This window comes from Alexandromys fortis, unplaced genomic scaffold, assembly GCF_014885135.2.
Source record: "Alexandromys fortis isolate MF-2015 unplaced genomic scaffold, M_Fortis_MF-2015_v1.1 scaffold_213, whole genome shotgun sequence".
Taxonomy (NCBI): Eukaryota; Metazoa; Chordata; class Mammalia; order Rodentia; family Cricetidae; genus Alexandromys; species Alexandromys fortis.
In genome coordinates, this window is record NW_026068093.1 from 1,068,470 (window position 1) to 1,079,948 (window position 11,479).

Here is an 11,479-nt window from a genome sequence, read left to right on the forward strand (position 1 = left end):
TAAAAACTCTGGCTTTGCAGCACTGAGCCATCTCACTGCCTCCCCTCATATTAACTTATTAAGGAACACGTTTATGTCAATGAAAAAAATTACTCAAATAGGTAAAATTATATAGAAGCCATATGAGAAACCTAATAGTATAAGAGCACTAGAGTAAAGTAGGCTGTACTCGTAAGTCATTTGGTGTGCTAAGAGGGAGGGATGAATAGCCTGGACAACAAAGAGACCCCATCTCAAAGAAAAGGTACTATAATAAATGTGTATCAATGAAAACAACTGAAAGTACCTATCTTTGGAAGTTATGAACATGATAAACCTGAGTAACATTTCAAAACAATTCTCAAGTTGTTGTTAATGTTTTTTTTTTTTTCCCCCCTGAGACACGGTTTCACTGTGTACCCCTAGCTGTCCTGGAACTCACTCTATAGACCAGGCTGGTCTCGAACTCAGAGATCTGCCTGTCTCTGCCTCCCAATTGTGTTGGATTAAAGGAATGAGCTACCATGGCCTGGTTAATTCTGAAGGTTTTATAAAAGCAAGTAACAGTAAAAGTAAACATCAGTCACATTAGCAAACTATACTAACTACATTAAAATCCTGTAATAAAATATAGCAGCAAAATAAAACAGTATTTAAAAACATTTTACTTCAGCACTAAAGGTTGAAAGCAGGTGACTATTCTTTTACTGCCCTCTTTTTATTTATTTTAAACTTTTACTTTGAGGCTAGTTGCCCTGGAAGGCCTTGAACTTTCAATGCTTCTGTCTTAGTCTCTGAGTAGCTGGGATTACAGGCCTAAACCACCAGGCCTAGCTAGTAACATCATGTAAAGACATCCCTTCTAAACAGAAATAATGAGGGAAAATCTTTCAAGTGCAGAGTACCCTGTGCATAACAGCCTCCCAGCAGACCTTTGGTTAAATGAAATAAATGGGGAATGTGGGATTCGTAAATCTATCGGCTGTTTAAAATGATCAAATCCAAAATCTACATAGAAGCATCTCATTTGCCTCCCCCCAAAATTTCATTCGTAATTTTCATTTACAATTAGGACATTTACAAACAATTTACAAACAATTAGGACATTTACAATTAGGACATTTAACAAACAAAGAAATAGAAAACTCTTAATGTATATGTATGAGTTGAAAACAGGTAAGAAGGGATGCTAAGAAAATGAAATTATGGTGTTTTATTTTTCAAGTAACGTAACAAATACAAAACCTTTCATGAATTCCCTCAGTTTTAGCTGAGTTTTTCAATATTATTCATGTTTTCTGGATATCTATAATAGACATATGAACAAAGCTTTGTATGAATAAACAGGACACAAATATTTATTTGGAACCTTATGACTTTATAGACACATACTCATGTCATGACAATCCCACTGAAACTATGTTAAAACATACTGTAAAACTAGGTGATTACCCCAAGCATGTACAGGCAGGGGGCAAGAAATAAATCAACGAATCAATATCCTAAAGTAGAACCATGCTTTATGAAAGTTTGTTATATGACAAAGACTGTTCCAAAACAACAGAGGAAAAGTGGTCTAAGAGGCTAGTAAATATTACTGGGATAGTGGGTTTTCCAAACAGCTTGTTCCTACCACACACTGTAAGTATATTTCAGGTGGGTTAGAGTGTTAAGTATTGAAAATAAGAAAACAGGCCATTTGATTAATCTTAGGATAAGAGAGATCACCAGCACAAAACAAAACAAAACAACAAAAAACTCTGCTTCTGTATAGTCACAAAAATTGGTTTAAGATGCAAAATTGTCCCTCTCTACAGAAATCGTTAAGAAAAGGTAAAGTTATTTAATGAGCTGAACCAGGGTATGAGGGAGATATTCCTAAGTGAGACAAAAATGCAAAAGTCCAATGGAAAGTATGGATACATTTTTATAAAACTTAAAAAGAATTCTGTTCAATCACAAAAAGGAGATAAGCCAGACAAGGTGGCACAGGCCCGGAAACTCGGCTTCATGGGAGGCTGAGGAACAAAGATCACTAGTTCAAGGCTTGCTGGGGCTACTGAGTGACTTCAAGGCCAGTCTGGGCAACTTAATGTGACTCTATCTCTAAGTAAAAATTCTAAAAGATTTAGGGAGATACAATGGCTGTTGGGGAAGAAATTATTGTCTTCAGTGATGTAGTCACCAGTGGACCACAACCACGCCCACTGGATGGCCCTGGTTAAACCACTGGGAAAGTCACAAAGCAAAAACAAAAAGACATGAAAGTGGTGTGAAGACTTGATGGAAATGGGGGGGCGGGAGAAAAGAGAAAGTGGGGATGAATGTGACTATTGTGTATTATATACATGTACAAGTTTGCCAAAGGATATCTAGATGAGCAAGTGAGTAAGTGAAAGGAGAGCTGGGGATATACTCAGATGACAGAGCGTTTGCTCAGCATGTGATTCATGCCTAGGTTCTATACCTGGGGTTGCAGAAACAAAAACCCAGAGCTAGAACCACAGAAAAGGAGTTAAGCAGTATATTATGACAAAATACTTAAAACATATACGTTAGGCAAAAGGCTAATATGCACAAAATATAAACAATATCCGGAAAGTGACAAGAAAAACAAACAATAGTAAAATGGGTAAACATTAACAAACAATTTAGAGAAGAAAATCGAAAAATGTGAGATTTGCAGCTTCATTGATAAAAACACTGCCAAGACATAGGCTCAATGTATATCGGGTGCTTTTCCAAATGCTTAGATAACAACTCATTTTATGTCACAACAGACCGGTAAGACAGATCCTATTGTTGGTCCTGTTTTCTACCGAAGAGCACTGAGGTGAAACTGCTCAGGAACACAGAACGAGAATTCAACGGCAGGCAGTGTAGCCCCTCACTTCAGTAGAGCTTTTCTCTGCCTTTTTTGAGAGGTGCCTATAGTTTGCTCTGTAAATCAGGAAAACTAAGCTGGCCTCAACTCAGACATCTGCCTGCCTCCGCATCCTAAGCACTGGGGTCATAGGCATGTGTCCTATCACCTAGCTAGCATAGCACTTAACCACAGTGGAACATTATTCTTCCAGCAAGCTGAAGATGCAGGAATACAAAATTTAAAAGGCTAAACTTTTCAAATGAAACAAGATTTTCAAAAAAAAAAATCAATGTGCAAAGCTGAATACTGTTGGTGGGAGAATATATGGTGCTTGTTTAAAAAAAATAGTAATGTCAGAGGCAGGCGGATCTCTGGGAGTTCGAGGCCAGCCTGGTCTACCAGAGCTAGTTCTGGGACCGGCACCAAACCTACAGGGAAACCCTGTCTCGAACCCCCCCCACCCAAAAAAAAAATAGTAATGTGCTATTTTGAATGAGAATGGCCTCCACAAGCTCATATATTTGAATGTTTGGTCACTCTCCAGTCTGTGGAACTATTTGGGGAAGGATTAGGAGCTGTGGCCTTGTTAGAGGTATGTTACTGGGAGTGGGCTTTGAGGTGTCCAAAACCTTCAACATGCCTGGTTGGCTCTCTGCCTAACATTTGTGAATCAGATGTAAGCTCAGCACCATGCCTGCCTACCCGTAGCCTCTGGCCCTCTGAAACTGTAAGCTCCAATACCTTTTCTTCTCTAAGTTCCACTGGTCATAGTGTCTCATCACCGCAAAAGGAAAGTAATTAAGACAAATATTACTAAGCACAAAACCTTTTCCAGAAACAATCTTAAAACAGTTCAGAAAAAAAATTTCCAACAAAAGGTGGTGAGTGAACAAGTTGTTTCTAACATAAAATTATCTTTTAAAAAATGTAAGCGTAAGCCTGGGTGGGGTATGGTGGTGGCAGCGGCAGCGTGTACCTTTAATCCCAGCACTCAGGAGGCAGAAGCAGGCAGATCTTTGAGTTTGAGGCCAGCATGCTCTACAGAGAGAGTTCCAGGACAGCCAGAGCTACATGGGGAGACACTGTCTTGGAAAACCAAAACCAAAACAAACAAAAGAAAGCAGGTAAACCATACTGTTCCTGTTTTCTCTCTTTTAAAGATCTTTTATGTGTGCCTACATGAGTTTCTGTATGCCACGTGTGTGGAGGGCAGAAGATGTCAGACTCCCTAGGATTCGGTTCCAGTAGGTTGCCAACTGTCTGGTGTGAGTGCTAGGAATCAAACCCAGGCCCTTTGAAAACCAATTAGCATCCTTAATTTCTTAACTGCTAGCTAGTGTTCAGCCCCAATTTTCCTTCTCTATTTTCAGATGTCAACAAAGGGTACTAGAGAATGCACACTTCACACCGCCCATGCTAACTGTTCGGCTGGAATCTCCAGCTTGCTCCTGCAGCTCTTGCTGGTCTGACAAGACCCATTCCTGTCTCTCCAAACCCTGCCCACTCAGAGAACCTCTAAATAAAAGGAAGCCAGCCGGGCAGTGGTGGCGCACGCCTTTAATCCCAGCACTTGGGAGGCAGAGGCAGGCGGATCTCTGTGGGTTCAAGACCAGACTGGTCTACAAGAGCTAGTTCCAGGACAGGCTCAAAAACCACAGAGAAACCCTGTCTCGAAAAAACAAAAAACAAAACAAAACAAAAAAATAAATAAAAGGAAGCCACCAAAAAGCCCAGTTCCACATTCTTGGCCACTGCAGCAGCTCCTCCCTGGAAGTTGTCAGCCGTCTAAGTACCCCCGCCCCAGCTGCGCAGCTTTTGCCCACACTTGGGCACAAACCCAGTTTTGTGACACACATGTCACTACCCCTCTCCCACGAGCTATGTAATCTCCCCACTTTAGTTCAGGAGTGTGGTTTTTCTGGCCTCGATCTCTGGGACTGGAGAATCCACTTGGGAGTTGCTTTGCTCAAATAAACCTGTTGTTCTACTTTTTCAATTCAGCTTGATCCGGCTTACTGTGCCAGCAGAGAAGCCTACTATCAGGTCACAGAAAACCTACCACTAAGTTCTATGTGGCACTAACATCATCACTTAAGAGATCAATTCAAACCCCGCATTTTTTATCTTTTATTTTTGGTCTTTCAAGACAAGGTTTTGAAAGCCGTGGCTGTCCTAGAACTAGCTCTGTAGATCAGGCTGGCCTTAAACTCACAGAGCTCAGACTGTCTTTTCCTCCTGAGTGCTGGGACTAAGAGTGCGCGCCAATCACACCAAGCTTTAAGTCTTTTCTGCATTTGCCCTTTAGCCTTTTTCTCAACAGGTCATGCCAAGAGTAATGGTGACAGGGGCTAAGCTTTTCTGCTGTATTCATTTACTCCAAACACCTGTTTTTAGTGTTGCTTCTGGAATTTAGTTCCCCACAATCTATGGTTTATTATCTACAGTACACACACAGTAACAACATAAATTATTTAAAGGAAAAATAAAGGCCATGCTATAGCTTTTCGAACACTTCAGTCATCCATATCTGCTAGGTTCCATTATAAAGACAAACAGAAACATACAAAATGGTCTGTTAGTAAACTTCACTATCTAAATACATTGACTTTATCACGAATGGCAATATGTAAGGGGATGCAGCCTTCTGTTTTTAAAAAGCACAGCAGGGGCAACTCATTTTCTAGTTCTCCCAGCCGCAGGGAGAGGTTCTTTTCTTCTCAATGCACTCTGCTTGTTTGCCCCTAAAATCAAACTAGCAAAACCTCTGTACATTAGTTTTCATTTTTGCACCCAGACCTTCCTGTGTTGTTTTGTTTCTCCCTGATGCTACAGAAATCCAAGAACTTGTGTATATTCCCAGTCCACTCTTCCACCCTTTTTGAAAATGTAGTTGTGTTATGACTGGTCTTGAACTCATGACAATTTCCTGCTCCAGTCACCAAGTGCTAAGATTATAAGCATGATCTAACATGTGTGCTAAGCATTCTAAATTTTACTCCATCACCCCTGGTTTCTCTCTCTTCTCTTTCTTTTCCTTTTTTTTTTTTTTTTTTTTGAGACAGGGTTTCTCTGGGTAGTGCTGGCTGTCCTGTAACTGTCTCTGTAGACCAGACTGGCTTCGAATTCACAAAGATCCACCTGCCTCTGCCTCCCGAGTGCTGGGATTAAAGGCATCCACCACCACCGCCCAGCCCCTCGGTTACTAATGATGACAAAGCAATTAAGTATTGGAAGAGGTAAAACAGATCCTGTGAAGATACAACAGGTTGCTCAGAGAACAAAGCTTTCCTAAGCCTCCAGGGGAGGGAGAAGCTCAGTGAGCGGTGGCTACATTGCACTGAGAGGAATTTATGTGCATTCCTTGCTGTACGGGAGGAACGTAAGCAAAGATTAAGGTCAGCAGAATGCAAAACTGGAATACATTTCATCTGCATCTTTAAAAAAAAATCTTTATGTTCCTTTATTGGAGCGAGCTTCCTGACGTATGCAGTGACGTATTTACTAAAGAGTCCTGTGCAGAAATTGCACACTACCCATATAGACAGATTTTGGTTACACTTTGCCTATTGATGGAGTAGTTCCACTTATCATTTCATCTGCATCTTATGGTGGCAAATATTCCATCAAAGCACGAAGCTTCTAGCTGGACGTGTTGGCCCATACTCTGAGACGAGCACTTCCAGCACTTTGGAGACGAGGCAGGTGGATCTCTATTTGAGGCCAGCCTGGTCTACACATCAAGATCTGGGTCAGTCAGAGGTACACAGCGTGACCCTGGCTCCAAAACAAACCAAACCATGCAAACTTTCCTTACGATATATAGACAGTTTGCAAAAGTCACACTACGATTATGATAGGTGGAGGCAATTGTTTGTTTTCTTCCTCTGCCTCCTCACTGCCTTCCTGTAAGAAGGAGCATCCTTGAACTCTATATATGCTGAGGGTGACCTGAATTTCTGATCCTCCTGCTTCTATCTCCCAAGTAAAGGGATAACAGGCATTAAATACCAAGCCCATCGAGGCAATGATTTCTTATACTGTACGGTGATCTCAACACAATTAATTGTGAACAGCTCCAACAGAATAAAGCTTTAAACACAGCAGTGCCAAGGAACAAAGGTAGTTTTGCCAGAAGTGAGTTCAAAAACAAAGTACCTCAAGGCATCTCACACACGCTCACGTTACTCGTCTTGCTGGAACTTGAGAGGTTGAGGAGAAAAGTGACCATCCAATGCTTCAAAGGCCAAGAAAGTGTTGAGGTGGGGTCGGTCTTGGATTCTCTTCCCCCACCTCTCCACTACTCCAGCCCTAGAAGAAGCCACAAGTGAGGGAGAGAAGTTGTGGAAACAAGACAGGGGTGGGGGCTGAAGTGAGATGGGGTACCCAAGAGCATGTACAGTTATCCCACACAAGGTCACCTGCTTGGAGTCACTTTCCCCTGCTCCCTCATGGGCTTCCCGCCAAAGACGCTCCAAGGCAGACTAGGCGGCCAGTTCGCCGCACCCCCTCGGCCTCTGCATGCGGACCATAGCCCCCTTCTAGCCTCCCGACTCCGACTAGCGCCCCAGGACACCGGTTCGATGCCGACACCTCTCGCAGCCAGGTCCCGGGGCTCCTCTGCCTCCGTCCCCCAGAGGCTCCGTCAACGTCCTCTTCTTCCCTCAGGGCGCCCCTGTGCCCGCCTCCCGTTCGCAGTCCCTCCCGAGGGGCCCGGCACGCCGTTCCTTTCTTGCCCCCTCTCGCAGCCCTTTTTCCTCCGGTGCCCACCAGGCACCCCCACCACAGTTCGGCTCCTCCGAGCCCCGGCCTCCTCCCAAGTCCTCCCCGGCCCCGCCCCTGCTCCCGGGCGGATACAGTTTGAAGCCTCTCAGGATATCCCTGGCCCGCTCGTCCTTGGCTGACATGATGCGGCGCCTGCCGCCTGCGGCCCTCCCACGCTGGCTCGGCGGGGCCTCGCAGACGGTACCCAGGAACCGAGGACGGAGCCGCTCCCCGGCCGGACACCTCAGGCAAGCAGCGGTAGCGGCCAGACCCGAACCGGCCTCTCCCTCCCCTAAGCTCCCGCTCCTGATCCCTTCGCCTTCCCTCTAGTCGTGGAGCTCCCGCCCTGAAACCAATGGCAAGCCAGCCTTGGCGATTGACATCCCGAAGAGCCAATAGCAATGCTCAGCGGCTTCGCTCGGGGACGGAGAGCGTCAGTGGGAAAGGCCCTCTTGGAGGAGTCCCGGAGGACAGAATTTTCATTCGTGTTGTTGCCTAGAGTTTGTCCCAGCGGAGCGGTGGCTTGAAATCTTCAGAGGCTTGGGGAGTTTGCTCCCGTCGCCGGGCACACTAGCGGTCTGAGACTGTGGCAGGCTGCTCTGTGCAAGGTGGCAGAAACTACATTTCCCAGCCTTCCAGGGAGTACGCTATCCCAGCTCACCATTAGAAGCCGGGGACTACAAATCCCAGCACAATCTGCGCTCCATCTTTCTAACTTAGGCTCCAGTGTGCCGCGCAGTGTGCGCAAATTTGGAATCCGTCTGTAGGGTTGGTTTCTGAATCCGGTTACTTGAAACCCGGAGGGAGCGTCCTTTTCTCCCTGGAGACATGACAGCCCACCGACAGTTAACTTCTGTTTACATGGAACTCAGAAGTCTGCAAACCATGGTAAGACTGCAAACAACTAACAAAACCACGTATTAATCCTTGAAAGATAATAATAGAACAAAATGACTTCCTCAAATAGTGCTGGTTTATTAGTCTGGGGTGCATTTTTACGTGTTTTGCAGGGTTTATGTTGTATTTCTGCTTCAGACTGGGAGACTAAGGATTGTATACTCAGTGTCAGTATAGGAAGACCTAAAAGAATTTAGCAACGCAATCACTTTTTAATCTTTAGTTTTTAAATATGAGGAGATGAGGACCGGAGAGGCAGAGATTGGCCACAGATCACAGCAAGTTCTAGAGTTAGGATTTAGCTTTAGGTCCACTGACCTGCAGTGTGGTCTCTTTCCACTACCCTAGGGAGGTGATATTTTTAGCAGCATGACAATGTGATTGTTTTTCTCCTTAACGAGCAGTTTCCCCAACTAGGTTGAAACGCCCAGAGAATAGGTAAGCATATTGGATTTCCTGAAAGAGGCTGTAGTGTAATAGTGTGATTTCCTCAGTCTAGATAGGTCTTGCTATTTTGACTTGCTCTTTTTTTTTTTTTGTCATTCAAGTTGACATTTAATATGATTTTTCCAAAAAGTAGAGTTGTTTTAGTCCTCTTTAAAGATGCCTGTGTCCTTCCTTAGGCCTTCTTTCCTGTTCCTGTTCCCACTATACCCATTTGAACACCTACACATTTTTCCCCCTTTGAAGTAATTCAACAAACTTTTTTTTTTTTTTTTTTTTTTTTGGCTCAGGTACTGAGTAATTGAAAGCTATGTCACCGTCATTGGAAGATACATAATTGTTTAGGGAGTTAAGGAGATTCAAGATAGAGTGATAAATGACATAAAAGAAAAGAAGTTAGAATGCCAAGAGGATTACCTCTTGGCCTTTTGGTTAAGATCAGGTGGAGAATGCCTTAGAGGTGCAACAGCTGCTAAAACTTTATGGTAGAAGTAGCGTTTTAATTTAAAACAGCGGTTTTCAGCGTGTGGGTCACAGTCCCTTTGGCAGATCTCTATTTCCAAAAATATTTACACTATGCTTTATAACAGTAGCAAAATCACAGTTGGAAAATATCAATGAAGCCGGGCGACGGTGACGCACACCTTTAATCCCAGCACTCGGGAGGCAGAGGCTGGCGGATCTCTGTGAGTTCGAGACCAGCCTGGTCTACAGAGCTAGTTCAGGACAGGCTCCAAAGCCACAGAGAAACCCTGTCTCGAAAAACCAAAAAAAAAAAAAAAAAATCAATGAAAATAATTTTGTGGTTGGGGGTCACTACAACATGAACTGTATTAATGGATTGAGCCATTAGGAAGGAAGGTTGAGAACCACTAAGGATGAGATTTTTCCCTCATGTTAAATTTTTTTTTCATCTTGAGTTGCCTTTCTTACTGAGATATGCCACACATTCGGTGAGAGAAGATATACACACCCATCAGTACCACTCAAATCAAGATGCAAATCATTATACCCTTCCCCAATCAGTACTGCATCCCCGTCTGGAGGTAATCAATTCTTCTGCTTTCATGGCTATTGGATATTTTGTCCATATTTGACTTTGTGCGTAGATTTCACTTGAATGTGATTGATCACACAGTGTGTATAGGTTATGTCTGGCGTTCTTTTAATCAGTAGTTTTGTGTTTGTACCATTTTTTTTTCAGTTGGCAAATTGTACATATAAACCCCAGAGTTTATCTCCTCTAAAATAGAGGGACTTCTGAGTTTGATCATTGACAGGGCTACATTCTGAAGTGAGCATTCCTGTGTGCTTCCTCTGGTGGACACATTGCATAGGATTTTTAGGGAAAAGAGTTGTTAACCTTGTAGAATATGCATGTGGTCAGTGATAGCGGATATCACCAGTTTTCCAGAACAATTGAGAACAGAGGCTTTTGCTTGCTATAGAGGAAAGTTCTAGGTGGTGTTCATTCTTGACACTGGGTGTTTGCCGTCAGTCTTTTTAATTGTAGCCATTCTGGATAAATGTGGCATTTAGTTAGAGTATGCATTCCTGGTGTTCTGATGCTGATCACCTTCTCTGCTTATCTGAGTGCGCTTTTTTTTTTTTTTTTTCCCGAGACAGGGTTTCTCTGTGATTTTGGAGCCTGTCCTGGAACTAGCTCTTGTAGACCAGGCTGGTCTCGAACTCACAGAGATCCACCTGCCTCTGCCTCCCGAGTGCTGGGATTAAAGGCGTGCGCCACCACCCGGCCTGAGTGCGCTTTTTGTCAAGTGCTAAGGCCTTTGCTTTTTTTTGTAATTAGACATTTGTTTTCTTACTGATTTGTAGTTCTTTATGTAGTCTTACAGATTTCTTTTTCTGACATATACTTTGCAGATGTCTTTTCCAAGAATGTGGCATGTCTTCATTCTTTTACTAGCGTCTTTTGAAATATAAATGATCTCTTTTGCGTTGTTGTATCAGTGTTGGGATTGACTGTGCCTGTGCTAGGCAAGCGCTTTACTGCTCACCTACATTCTATTCCCAGTACAGATGTTAAAAAATTGTTTTAGATTTACTTGTATTTTATGTGTGGACTGGAGAGATGGCTCAGCTGTTAAAGGCTAGGCTCACAGCCAAAAATATTTATCTTGTGTGTATGAGTGTTTTGCTTGCATGTATGTGCACCATACGTATGCTTGGTCTCCTTGGATGTCGGAAGAGGGTGTCAGATCCCTTGGAACTGAACTTATGGATGGTTGTAAACTGCTGTGTGTGTGTGTGTGTATTGGGAACTGAACCTGGGTATTCTACAAGAGTGATGAGATTTCTCAACTACTACACAGTTTCTCCAGTTCCGTTTTTTTTTTTTTTAAGAGAAAGAGAAAGTTATTAAGTACATTGTAAGGGAGCAGCAGTCTGGGCAATAACTAGAGAACTGCTTATGGCCAGAAATGATTAATTTAATATAATAGAATAGTTTAAGTTTTAAAAGACTGCTCTTTCCATTGAATTTAAGAAACATTGAGTAGATGGCTAATAGAATTT

At 43.1% G+C, this 11,479-nt stretch overlaps 2 protein-coding genes across 9 annotated transcripts in view; both read right to left on the reverse strand.

The window, feature by feature from the left end:
• Positions 1-8,332, reverse strand: part of Pde6d (phosphodiesterase 6D) — a 48,169-nt gene extending 39,837 nt beyond the window's left edge. Inside the window, exon 1 of the mRNA XM_050123129.1 lies at positions 7,700-8,332. Coding sequence (XP_049979086.1) covers positions 7,700-7,749 — 50 coding nt within the window. The 5' untranslated portion in view covers positions 7,750-8,332. The remainder of the gene's footprint in view (positions 1-7,699) is intronic.
• The window catches only part of Htr2b (5-hydroxytryptamine receptor 2B), a 748,006-nt gene that overhangs the window by 515,019 nt on the left and 221,508 nt on the right, over positions 1-11,479 (reverse strand). The window lies entirely within an intron of this gene.